At 41.5% G+C, this 13,998-nt stretch overlaps 1 protein-coding gene across 4 annotated transcripts in view; it reads left to right on the top strand.

Annotated features, from left to right (window-relative positions):
• SLC39A9 (solute carrier family 39 member 9) overlaps positions 1-12,930 on the top strand; it is a 255,502-nt gene extending 242,572 nt beyond the window's left edge. For all 4 annotated transcript variants that reach the window (XM_056545278.1, XM_056545277.1, XM_056545280.1 and 1 more), the window contains 2 exons: positions 8,972-9,106; positions 12,576-12,930. In XM_056545278.1, the coding sequence (XP_056401253.1) occupies positions 8,972-9,106; positions 12,576-12,806 (366 nt within the window). In that variant the 3' untranslated portion in view covers positions 12,807-12,930. The remainder of the gene's footprint in view (positions 1-8,971; positions 9,107-12,575) is intronic.
• Positions 12,931-13,998: the final 1,068 nt, after the last annotated feature.

Here is a 13,998-nt window from a genome sequence, read left to right as displayed (position 1 = left end):
AGGTATGTTTATATACTATAACTATACAACCGCCCTATCAATTAGAACATGTGGATATATACATATATTGATTTATCTAAAATGATGGAGATGGGAATATGTTTTTGAACAAAATTTGTTATTCTGTATATCGCTATATATGGTAAACACCGAATAGCACGTGTTTTATCACATGCCTATCGGTTAGGAGTATATGGATTTTTTATTTATTTTTATTTATTATGGTACCTATCTTGTTTAGTACATTATTTTCATTAAATGATATAGTTACATAGTTAGTATGGCTGAAAAAAGACATACGTCCATCAAGTCCAACCAGGGGATTGAAGGGAAGGGTGTAAGGGGATAAGGGGAAGGGATGTAGTTTTATAATTCTGCATAAGCATTAATGTTATTTTGTTCCAGGAATGTATCTAACCCTGTTTTAAGCGGTTAATTGTTCCTGCTGTGACCAGTTCCTGAGGTAGACTGTTCGATAAATTCACAGTCCTCGCGGTAAAGAAGGCGTGTCGTCCCTTTAGACTAAACCTTTTCTTCTCCAGACGGAGGGAGTGCCCCCTCGTCCTTTGGGGGGTTTAACCTGGAACAGTTTTTCTCCATATTTTTTGTATGGGCCATTTATATACTTATATACATTTATCATATCCCCCCTTAAACGTCTCTTCTCAAGACTAAACAATTGTAACTCCTTTAATCGCTCCTCATAGCTAAGATGTTCCATGCCCCATATTAGTTTAGTAGCACGTCTCTGCACCCTTTCCAGCTCCGCAGTGTCCCTTTTATGTACAGGCGACCAAAACTGAACAGCATATTCCAGGTGAGGCCGTACCAATGCTTTATAAAGGGGGAGTATTATGTCCCTGTCCCTTGAGTCCATGCCTCTTTTTTTTTATTTTCATGTTATTAAATTGAAATTTTAAATAAAACCAAAGATTTCTAATTCAGCATTAAGGCCTTTAGGGGCCAGTGTGTCCATCTCGTATATGTATTTTGACTCAATTCTTGACATCTTGGCTATGAAATTACCCCCCCGTCCCTCCAATCTGGTTGTACTGACTGTGATGCGGAAAATTGTGTACCTCCAAATGGCTATTGTGGAATTGTTTGTAGTGGGCAGATAATGTGTGTTTTTCATAACCTCTTTTTATGTTGTAAAAATGTTCTGCTATCCTTTTTTTGAGGGTGCGGGAAGGGCGGCCTATGTATTGTTTATTGCAGGGGCATGTAATGATGTAAATAATATTATTGCTATTGCATGTAAGTAGTTCTTTGATGGAATGTTTTGTATGATTTGTAGTAGATGTAATTTTATCAGTTTTTTGGGGGGGAATACCGTAACTTTGCAATTGTTGCATTGGCCGCATCTGTAGAGACCGGTTGTGTGAGATATAGTGGATTGTGTTGTTGTGAGTGAAGTGGTCTTGGTTTGTTTTGTGGTCGGGGCGATCTTTAAACCTAGATTCGGTGCCTTGGTGAATATGATAGGGGTGTGTTTTGGTAGGGATGAGCCGATGGTTTTATCTAGCTGTAGTAAATGCTAATGTTTATTGATTCTTTTGACCTGATTGTGTGAAGTGTTAAACGGAATTATTAATTTTGCTTGGTGGGTAGTGTTGACTTGTTTCTTGTTAGTTTCGCTGAAAAATTGTGTTCTATCTTGTATTCTAGCTTTATGCAATGAATCCTGAAGTAAAGTAGTAGAATATTGTTTTTGTATGAATTGTTGTGTTAATGTTTGTGCTTCATTATCAAATTGTTGAATTTCTGTGCAGTTGCGTCTGATGCGCCGATATTGTCCGTAGGGTATATTGATAAGCTATTGTGGTAAGTGGCAACTGTCAAACCGTATGTAGCTATTTTTAGATGTTGGTTTATGATATGTATTACAGATGGCTTTGTTTTCCTGGATAGTAATTTGTAAATCTAAAAACTCTATGGTCTGTGTACTGATGTTGGGTGCGAATTTCAGATTGTATGTGTTATTGTTTAAATGTTCTATAAATGTTGTTAATTGATCCGGGGTGGCTTTCCATATAATTAGAATGTCATCTTTATAACTCTTCCAGAGGACCAGGTCTGCACCGAGCTCCGGAGTGAGCGTAAAATTTTCCCATTGGGCCATAAACAGATTGGCGAAACTCGGTGCAAACCTGGTCCCCATTGCTGTACCAATCAACTGTAAATAAAAATTGCCATTGAAAAAGAAATAGTTATGTGATAAGATATACTGTATACTGTTTAATATGAATTTAATTTGATCTTGAGGAATAGTGCTGTCTTGTAAAAAATAATTGATGGATGAGATACCTTGTTGATGATCTATGCATGTGTATAGTGAGCTGACATCCAGCGTGGCTAGTATCTAATTTGATTGCCAATTAAGTGATTCTATGTGTTTGATGACTTGAGTAGTGTCTTTAATATATGATTTGGTTTGTTTGACGTATGGTTATAGTAGGATGTCTATGTATTCTGATAAATGTGAAGTGATTGATTGGATGCCAGAAATGATAGCTTTTTTTAATTTATTTTTTGATATAGGAAAAGCGGGCAATTTGAACTTTTAAAATAGAAGGGGTTAATGTGTGTCGTGTGTCTTTTAAACTTTTATTTAAAACTTTTTTATGCACTTTATTAGACTTTTAGGATGAATCATTATATTCGTCATACAGATCAATAGTTATATTGAACTCCATTGATCTGTGTGATCTGCGATCCATTGATAGAGCCTAGTCCAGCCAGGCTCTATCAATGACAGAGCCACAGACACCAGGGAACAGAGGTAAGCCCTCCGGCTACCTGTATCGTGGATCTCCCCCCGTGATCACGCTGCGGGGGGGGCTATACACATGTCCCTTTAGACGTCGCTGTCAGTTTTGACAGCAGCAATCTAAAGGGTTAATAGCCAGCCGCATGCTGGCTATTAGCGGCGGCCCCCGGCTACTGAGAACAGCCGGGGGCTGCAGAGTATGGAGCGGGCACGAGTCAGGAGTCCGCTCCATAATGACTTCTGAGCGCCACCGTGCTTGTCAGGTCCGGCCCTGCTTTGAGCTAAGGGCTGGAAAAATTCTCCTGCCCGGCGCTCGAAACTGCATGTCCCGGGCGGTAGGCGATAGGAATTCCACGTCCCTTAGTTCCAATAAAGTAACTATGTGAAGACAAAGACCGGTGAGTTGCCGAATATCCTTTTGCCTGTGTTTACATTTGGATTTTTACTATGCATTTGTCAGAACACCACCTTACACTTCACTCAAGCAACCTTCATCTCTATCACCCATCACCAGTTTGCTACTACATACCCAGCAGTGCCGAACAGAATCTCTTTTATATATCTTTTTATTAGATCTCCAGTAGATGTAGGGAGGTATATGCTGTCGAGATCCCTCCTTTTAAAGTACCTCACCAACCCCGAGGTTAGTCTTTCAGGAACAGTGGGAGTGTTCCTTCACAATAGAGTACTGTATATTCTCTCTCTAAGCTTTTCCTCTTTGTCAGCCACCTGGATTCCTCCGGCAAATTACTGTACTGCTGGTACATCGCACAGTCTCGTTTAGTGGAAATTTACCCTACTGCATCTCAATTGTGCTGGCATTGTAACAGAGGATGTAGGACCTATCCAATCATGCAGTGGTTCTGGAATGACATCAATTCCCTCCTTAAAGGGGTACTCCGCCCCTAGACATCTTATCCCCAATCCAAAGTATAGGTGATAAGATGTCAGATCGCGGGGGTCCCGCTGCTTGGGACCCCCGGGATCTCGGCTGCAGCACCCACCTCAACGGCTTCCGGCAACGCTGGAGGCTTCGGATCCAGACCACGAGAGCGAAAGAGCGTGATGTCATGACTCCGCCCCCCGTGTGATGTCACGCCCCGCCCCTCAATGCAAGTCTATGGGAGGGGGCATGACGGCCGTCACGCCCCCTCACATAGGCTTACATTGAGGGGGTGGAGCGTGATGTCACACGGGAGCGGAGCCGTGACGTCACAACGCTCCGGCCCCGTGATCGACAGTAATCAGACCCAGAGAGAACACGCTCCAGGGACTGATTTTAATGGGGTGCGGCGTGCAGGATCACAGGGGTCCCCAGTGGCGGGACCCCCGCGATCAGGCATCTTATACCCTATCCTTTGGATAAGGGGATAAGATGTCTAAGCGCCGGAGTACCCCTTTAAGTTCTTCGAGGATGAAGAGAGGCTGAGGAAATGGAAGCTGAGACTGCGCTGTCAGGAAGTGCAAGTGCACTTGTCACAAGAATAAAAGTTTGATATCACTATCCTGAATCCCCCTACCTTTCTTCCTGACAGCGCGGTCTCAGCTTCCATTTCTTCAGCCTCTCTTCAGACTCCATTATCGTCACGCTCGCTGGTTGTTGTGGGAAGCTGCTGCAGTCTATTGGATTTTTCTCAGCACAACAGAATAAGGTGAGCGAGTTTCTTACAAGATCTCTATCACTGCGATTCAATTATTGATTCCACACAGGGAGCGCTCCGTGTCTTTTGATTTTGTCTCCTTAAGTTCTTGGAGGGCCCTCCTATGGGGACCGGAGGTAGCCTGCTCTCTCTGGGTCTCGAATCCCTATCATTTCAGTCTTACTATTATCTTTCATACTCTTTCGGTAATCAGATCAGCTATAGACAAACACTGAAAATCAATGGAGGTACTTGTGGTAGATGAACTTAGGTCATCCCATAGACACATTAGCATTATGGAAAGGATAGGTTGGGTATATCTAAATTCTCTCTACACCACCACTGTCATTTTGGTTTACCTCCAATGCTTACCTTATTACGATAACAGTGCACATGACTATGTGACTTATGTTGTTGATGTTTGTTACTTAGACCCTTTGGGTCTTGCTGTCATTCACTTTTGGGACCTACCAGTCCCATTTCCTATTAAATCATTTTCTAAAAATGAATAAAAGATATTTGAGTTAAAGAAAATTAATTATAACCTCTTAAATTCATAAAGAGTAAAAATCCCCTGTCCATAAACTGACTATACAAATTATTGTACAGGGGATCCCACATGAGTTAAAAAGTTCTTAATTGGATTAAAAAGTGCAAGCAAGCATGTAAAAATAAATGTTTTAAAGCATATGAAAAGCAACTAATGAGATTTCAAACAAAACCTACATAGCACAGTGCTGGTTGGTCAAGACGCAGTGAGCGATCTCTCACCAAGAGGTGTACACTTCCCAAAATTTACCTCTGAGAGCCTTCATATGTAGAGTAGGGGGGCAAGCATTCTTGTCTAGTCTAAACAGACTACAACTGTAATCCTTTTTATATCTTTATGTTTGCGTAATTACATATTGAGTTTTGCAGCACTCCAACATTTCTATCTGGGTGCATTATTTTTATTACAAAAACTTTTTTTAATGAGTATATGTTAGTAGGTTGAAAAACTTTTCACATGAATATTGATGTAAGCTTTATTACCCTAAAAAAATCCTTTTGTCCTTTTCTGGTTTTATTTTGATTGTCAGCTACATTAAATCTTTATTATATGGATTTGTGATGCTTTTAGTTACCTCATTTCTAATTTACACAATTTTTTGTATACTGTGTTTTACTACAGTTTGTGAAAAAGCGAAGAGAGGCAATGTACACATACATATATAGAAAGAGTCTCAAAAGCACACCACCAGTCAGGCCAAGGATCATAGTGAAAGCTGGAAATCTTTATTATGTACTTCTCAAATGCAGCAATAGCCAAAATAAAGGGAATAATAAAGGGGTTAATAACACCTTGCCCCACAGGAATAAAACACCGGACCCTACTACACCATTGCAACACCCCAGACACCACGGATAGATATAGATATATAGTAGCAAAGCGGAGCAGCACTACCAGTAGCGTCAAGGTGATGTGGGTGCAGGCGGGCCCAATCACAGCCCAGGTCACTGGCAGCAGTAGTAGTCAATACCAATTAAAGCGTCCCACAGCACTCCAATATAGGGTGAAAAAACTATGAAGTTTATTTCCTCATAAGTTGCAAGCAACGTTTCGACTGTCTGCACAGTCTTTATCAAGTGACCAGGGTACTGGTATTTATGTGTGACACACACAAAATCAATTACCTTTTTATTGACTGTAATCACTTTGTAAACATAAGATAAACAGTGATCTAATATACAGAAACATCAGAAGCATATACAGATGAATATGTGCAATAAAATTAAATGTGTCTGGTGCTATTACATCCACATAGCACCAAACCGATCATAATAGAACAATATTATGTGTAAATGAGCTTACAATGCAATACAGACGTGCCGCCATCATTCCCTATACATGTGGTGAGTATTTTGATCTAACCCCTCCTCCACCTTTGTTTTGATGATTGTGTACAAGCTCATTTACATATAATATTGTTTTATTATAATCGGTTTGGCGCTATGTGGATGTAATAGCACCAGACCCATTTTATTTTATTGCACATATTCATCTGTATATGCTTCTGATGTTTCTGTATATTTGATCACTGTTTATCTTATGTTTACCTTTTTATTGACTGTAATCCCTTTGTAATTGATTTGGTGTGTGTCACACATAAATACCAGTACCCTGATAACTTTTATATGCTTGATAAAGACACTGCAGACAGTCTAAACATTGCTTTCCATATATGAGGAAATAAACTTAGTTTTTTTCACCCTATATTAAAGTGCTGTGGGATGCTTTACTTGGGGGATATATATATATATATATATATATATACTAGGGATCGACCGATATCGTTTTTTTAGGGCCGATAATCGGTGCAGGTTAGGGCTGATAGCCAATATCGGCTATTTAACCCCCTGCGACACCGCTGCAGATCATTGATTTAAAGCGGGCGCTTTAAATCAATGATCTGCAGTGGCTTTTACGGGGCCATAGGCCGCCGCTGCCACCACCCGCTTCTCTCCACCTACCTGTCAGGGTGGTCCGGGCCATCCTTCCTTCCTGTAGTGTCCGGGGGCGTTCCAGGTGAAGAGTGAACCGGTCCGGACTGTCCTTCTCCAGCGGTCATCTTCTCCACTCCGGGCAGGCTCCGGCCTAGTACGCTGCATAGACGCCGCTGCGCAGTGACGCCCGTGCGCAGCGACGCACCTGACGTCAGGGCGTAGCGGCGTCTATGCAGTGTGCTAGGCCGGAGCCTGCACGGAGTGGAGAAGATGACCGCCGGAGAAGGACAGCCCGGACCGGTTCACCCTCCACCCGGAATGGCGCCGGACACTACAGGAAGGATGGATGGCCCGGACCACCCCCATTACGGGTAAGTTTAATTTTTTTATTGACTCGAAGGGTGGGGGAGGGGCCCGAACGGTATAGCGGTATGGGCAAAAATCCATACCAGTATACCACCCAGCATCACGGTGGAGGGTGCGGTGGGTCGGGGGTGCGGTGCGGCGGGTCGGGGGGGTATTGAGTGTTCATTATTAGAGGTATAATAGTCGCTGATGTATTGCAGCACTTATCTGTTAGTTGTCTTCAATCAGTATCTCAAGCGTCCGCTTTTTACCAACTAGGACATGATGAATGGACTCTCGGGACTATCAGGAGAGCTAGATGTCCACGCTTGAGATACTGATTGAAGACAACTTTCAGATAAGTGCTGCAATACATCAGTGACTATTATACCTCTAATAATGAACACTCAATATGAAAGAATAGGCACTCCGGAGTAGCCATATACTGGACATACTATTTGCCTTATCTAAGAAAGTATCTAAGTGGCAATCAGCCTTTGTTCACACCCATATAGTGTAAATCATTATACTACTCTATGCATACTGGCGTTGACCCATGGTTCAAATGATATTACGCGCTGTAGGAACCTACTACCACTGTGATAGACAGATCAACATTGTCACATTGAATACCAGCTTTGGATATTGCAACAACTGTTTATATCTATATTCTCACACCTTGCACTGAACAAGAATAGAGACTGTGGTTATGTAATATGTGCATGTTGGAGTAATGGGAGCCTCATTATATTGGATATCTATATGACGCTGTCTACACAGTGCGACAAGCAAAGTGGTCCGTTGATAGTAGGAGCTGCATTCCGACTAATTCAAGGATCAGACCGCAATGACTAATGAACATGCATCTACTCAACCCACATAATGTATACCTGGATACATATATGTGAAGCGGTTTTTGTGAGATACTGCGGTGGGAGAATAGGACGTATAGCAAGACACGTTGGACTGTGTGGCCCTTCATGACGCCCAATAAACAAAATAAGTGTGAACCACAGTGGATAAGGTGCTCAGTTACTATAATACTGTGATAGCTACTCTAAAACGCATAACTTACCACTTAGGTGTGAACTATAACTATAGCATAACCAGTGTCCAGTGATTCACACACTCTATTTAGTAACTATTCTATACCCCCAACAGAGGGACATCTGGTGGTTATATACAGTCAATAACAATGTTCAACCACATACTCCTAGAATAGAGGACTGTGAACGAATCTCTAGAGGTGCCACCCTTAAGGATGCAATTTGAGTACAATAGAATTCAGCATTCCATGTAATGATATTTGGATACTTATTATCTGGAAGCCCAATATCTTATGGATTATGTTGAGGATATATCTGTGGAACACTAACTCACTGCATCTTTAGCAATGACAGCTGCACTGATGGCCGCCATTCATTTGTAAATTGAATATTTATATTATTTTGCTACCATTGATATCTATTTGTACACGTTTTAACTTACGTACTTATTAAAAGTTATATTTTAGGTTCCCTTTATATAGTTTATTTAGTGATTCGATAATTTGGGAGACCAGCACATTTATAATAATTTTTTCAGTAGTAAGTGTATATATATATATATAATATATATATATATATATATATATATATATATATATATATATATATATATAAAGATAGATAGATTTAGATATATATACACAAATTTATTGATTAATTATCATTTTGATATTCCTTTCTTGTAGGCTCCAGCTGCGTTTGGCTTGGTTTCATTTCTTATGCATGCAGGGTTGGAGCGTAACCGCATCAGAAAGCATTTGCTTGTATTTGCTCTTGCAGCTCCTGTACTATCAATGTTGACATACTTGGGATTAAGCAAGGTAAGCAATATAATGTTTTGCACGTGATAATATACAAGTCATTAACCAATTTCCGGTGGGCATTATATTGAATAAAGCTTGTTAAAACAGTATAAAAGGATGCATGGATAGCCAGACTTAGTTTAGTGTGATGGATTTTCACTCCACCATACATTATGCGTAGTACGGTATTTATTTTCATAGAAAATACCACCTCAATAAAAATAAGACTCCTATTCAATGCAATTTAAAGGGAAACTGACACATTGCTTGGCCACACTAACCTGAATGCACATGTGGTTAGTGTGGTTAATCCTGGGGGGAAAAAAAAAAAAAAAAAAAAATATATATATATATATATATATATATATATATTACTAAATGCTCTCTCTATCTCTCTCCCTCACCCTCTCTCTCTCTCTCTCTCTCTCTCTCCCCCCCTCTCTCTCTCCCCCCCTCTCTCTCTCCCCCCCTCTCTCTCTCCCCCCCTCTCTCTCCCCCCCCCCCCTCTCTCTCTCTCTCTCTCTCGCTCTCTCTCTCTCCCTCTATATATCTATATATATATATATATATATATATATATATGTATATGTACATACACACACAGTGGTCCCTCAACATACGATGGTAATCCGTTCCAAACGGACCATCGTTTGTTGAAACCATCGCATGTTGAGGGATCCGTGCAATGTAAAGTATAGGACAGTGGTCTTCAACCTGCGGACCTCCAGATGTTGCAAAACATGAAGACCACTGTTAGAGGAAGTTGTACTCACCTTTCCCCGCCTCTCTGGACCGTCACCGCTGCCCGGGATGTCGCCGTCCATCGCTGTCGCCGCGTCCCTGAGGTGTCCCCGATGCTCCGGCAAGGCCTCTGCTTTCCCGGCATCCGCGCACTCCGTCACCGTCATCACGTTGTTACGCACGCCGCTCCTATTGGAAAACGGGACGGCGTGCACAGCGACGTGATGACGTCGATGGAGAGCGCCGACGATGCAGGGTATCCCGAGAGGATGCGCCGGAGCCCCGAGGACAGGTAAGAGACATCACCGGAGCTCACGGGGCACCGTAAACGGCTATCCGGTGGCAGCTGAAGCAGCCAGCGCTGCCGGATAGCCGTTTATGCGATGGCCCCGACATAAAAAAGCATCGTATGTCGGGGCCATCGTAGGTCGAGGGGTCACTGTGTGTGTGCGTGTATATATATATATATATATATATATATATATATCTCTTACCAGAAACTTAGTTTATATTAAGGCTTAACTGCACCAGGGTGTGTATTTTGAGGCAAACTTCAACTGTGATGTCATCCCCATGGTCCCGTCCACGCCGCCCCTCTCATCCATATGCATGTTTTTTTTTACAGCCCACATGACTTTCTACCCTCAATGCTAGTCTCTCCTCCACATCATTGCGGTATGAGAGACTATAACTATATCACCTGTCCTCTTCAGTGCTCCTCTTCTCTCTCTTGTCATGGGGACATGAGAGAGCATGACCATGGGACCTGGCCTCTTCAGAACTTTGAGGTGAGAGAGAGAAGAAACATCAAGGTGCTGAAGAGAATCGGTTACATGCCCATAGTCGCTCATGTTGCAATGATGTGGGGGAGAAGAGCGCTGAGGGGAGAAGGTCACTGTCAAGATCGCACCCTATTGATCCAGCCAAAGACGCTAGAGAGTGTGATGGTGTAAGGGTTAAAGCAACCAGACCTCTGGGTATCCACTACTATTAACCCTTTGGTAAACATTTTTCACCAGAGACTCCTTCAGAAAGGTGAGCTCATATTTAGAGATCAAAGACCAGATCAGTGCTTCGTATAAAATAAACAAATGACATACAGGTACAAAAATATATAAAAGAGTTCAACAAGACAATTTCAGAATATAAAAAGTAAGTCCTTACAGGATAATGGTTGCATAATAGTCCTTGTGGGTGAGTCTCAAGCTGTTTCTTAGGATGTTGTCCAGCTTTTGCCACAGGCTTGTAACAAAGGTTTGTGAACCAAGAATGTGTTCAGCATCTAAGTTTTATAGCTTTTAGGAGGGAAAAGAAATCTATCTCCCCTTACCTCTAAACCCACCAGGTGAGGGGAACTGGCATCTCTCTTTCCTGGTCCCTTATCTTTTTGTTTTATGATGGCCAGAGTGTCTGGCTTCAAAAGGAGATTAAGCACAAACAGGCCCTCCCCAATAAAACAGGAACAAACAGATACACAGACTGAATCCCTATCCAGGTCATGAATTAAACAGGATGCACACATACAATAATAATACATATGTTGATTCCATAATCAGGCCTTGAGCCTGACAGTCACGTGAGCTATAGGAAAAATCAATTAATAAATATGCATATGGATAAGAAAAGTGGTGTCAGACGGGACCCAGGGGACAGCGTCAGAGTTGGTTAGTGTCAAAACATGGAATAAAAAGAGCTTTGGCTATATCTCGGCATACCCTGAATGGAATTTTGTAAGAAATACATATTTTTACTCAGGATCAACCACACTAACCAACTATGTGTTCAAGCCAAGACAACAACTGAAATCTATCAGTACCGTAATTAAAAAGCCCCTTGTCTGCGCAAATTGATATCAGCTAGTTCCAACTGATGGCCTACAAAACAGTCTTATTGCCAATGTGTCTCAAAAGACATATTTCATGATGGGTAAAAGCAAAGAGCGGTCTCCAGACCTTTGCAACCTAATTGTTGCAAAATATAACATTGGCGTTGGTTACAGGGTACTTGTGCAAATGTCCCTAATAACTATTTTAATACCTACCAGGGGAACAGAGAAAGAAGGGGCGTCAAGCAGCATAGTAAGCGGTGGTGTCACAGAGTGCGAGGGGCAAAGAGAGCGGTGGCAGGGAGACAGCACAGCTTCCATACTCTGACAAGTAGAGGGAGGATGAATAGCCCATTACTTCTGGGGCTACAGGAGACTGGGAACGTTGGGTGACATGGCAGAGCTCACATTTCTTTTCTAGCTTAATGTACTGCCTGTTACCCAGTTTTCCTAGTCTCCCGAATAAAATGTTTCTGGTAAAGCAGCCGTATTAGAGACCTGAAGTACCTGTTGTCACACTAGTATTCTGCTCAATAGGAGGCTTATGAACCTGGGGAACTCCTGCACTGAGACTTCTTAATGACAGAGTTCTAGTGTTACATCTCTTACTTCACTCCATGTCTCCTCTTCAATATGGCTGCTTCACCAGACAGATATTCCCTTCAGGAGACTGGAAAAGCTGGATTACAGTTAGTACATAAAGCTAGGGAAGGAGAAGTACACGAGGAGGGTGACAGAGCAGGACGGGCCCCTGTACACAGTGCTCCTGGTCCGGGCCCCTGACAGCAGTACTGCCTGCACTGCCCTGATGGAGGCCCTGCGCGCGCACACACACACACACACACACACACACACACACACACACACACACACACTGTCTCCCAAAAGCTCATAAAATGTCAATTTGTGTTTTCTTTCTAGAGCAGTAAAGAGGTGCTCTTAGATGTTAATGCCACAGGAGTTGCAATGCTCTTCTCTGCCGGGACATTCCTCTATGTAGCCACAGTCCATGTACTTCCAGAAGTTGGTGGAATGGGACACAGCCATAAACCAGAATCAGGCACTGCTAAAGGACTGAGTCGCACAGAAGTACTTGCCTTAGTTATAGGATGTTTAATACCTTTGGTCTTATCCATAGGACATCAACACTAAAGTCCAATTCTGTGTTTTCCTAAACTGATAAAACTGGACAAATGCAGGGACTCTCAAAGACCAATGTCTATTAAAAAAATTATTGTGTTGATGAAAAGGACGTTAATGAAATTGGAAAAACCTGCTCGGGTGATTTTTATTGTCTTACAGTTCAGTGATATCCAGACTTTCACGCTATATATAAATGTGTGTGTGGTTTTCTTTGTTATTCACATGTGTGTGTGTGTGTGTGTGTGTATATATATATATATATATATATATATATATATATATATATATATATATATATAATATTTGATCTGTGCTTAATGTTTTGGATATTTTGCATTCAGAAACCTTTAGAGTGATGACTTCAAGGAAATGGATAAACTACAAATTTTCTCATATTTTTTATTTCCTTGAATTTTATTGTAAGATACTCAACCTACTCCCTTTTAGTTGTTTTGAGGATTCCTGACCACTGTTATTTTTTTTTTTTTTTTTACTGGGAACTATGAGCCTTATGCAGCAGTCATTCATTAACCAGCATGCACAGTGCCATTTTCCAGGGCTTTCTCCATACTATGTTCTGATGAAATATAGAGATTTCACAAATCAAAGTAGCTGTGGCATCTCCACTTTAAAAAGTGTATATTATTTCTCAACAGGAACAAAGGGTTGGCACTACTCAGTTCTTCCATTAGGTACAATGATTTACATTTATACTGACTTGACCTTTGCTGCGGTAAAAATAGTCCCCCTGCACGGTTCCAAAAACACATCAAATCCATGTGGCATGAAGAACAAGAACAGCACAGCACTCATGTATTGTAATCTATTTCATCATTGAGGGTTAGGCATTTGGCATGGATGGAAAAGCATATGGGTGTTTCTGCCTTGACAGTCTTTTGACCTCATGAAATGACCATAGCCTACTTCCTCCACATCAGATTACTAAGAAATCATAAAAAGAATGGATTATAATGTATGTTAATGAGGGCCATGCTGTTCCTATTCTTCATGCCACTTCTATTTACTTCTATATACACCAACAAAAAGAGAACCAGTAGTGTAAAAGATGTTTTATTTAACAAATATGCCAAAATACAGACATCCCATAGAAAGGGATAAAAACAAGGCACCACAAGAGCAACTGCAGCTAAGTGGAAGAGGTAAAGCAGGCAAAAAAACATGGAATACAGGGTAGCTGTCC

This window comes from Hyla sarda, chromosome 11 (assembly GCF_029499605.1).
Source record: "Hyla sarda isolate aHylSar1 chromosome 11, aHylSar1.hap1, whole genome shotgun sequence".
In the NCBI taxonomy this organism is placed as follows: domain Eukaryota; kingdom Metazoa; phylum Chordata; class Amphibia; order Anura; family Hylidae; genus Hyla; species Hyla sarda.
This window is presented reverse-complemented; position numbering and strand designations above follow the sequence as displayed.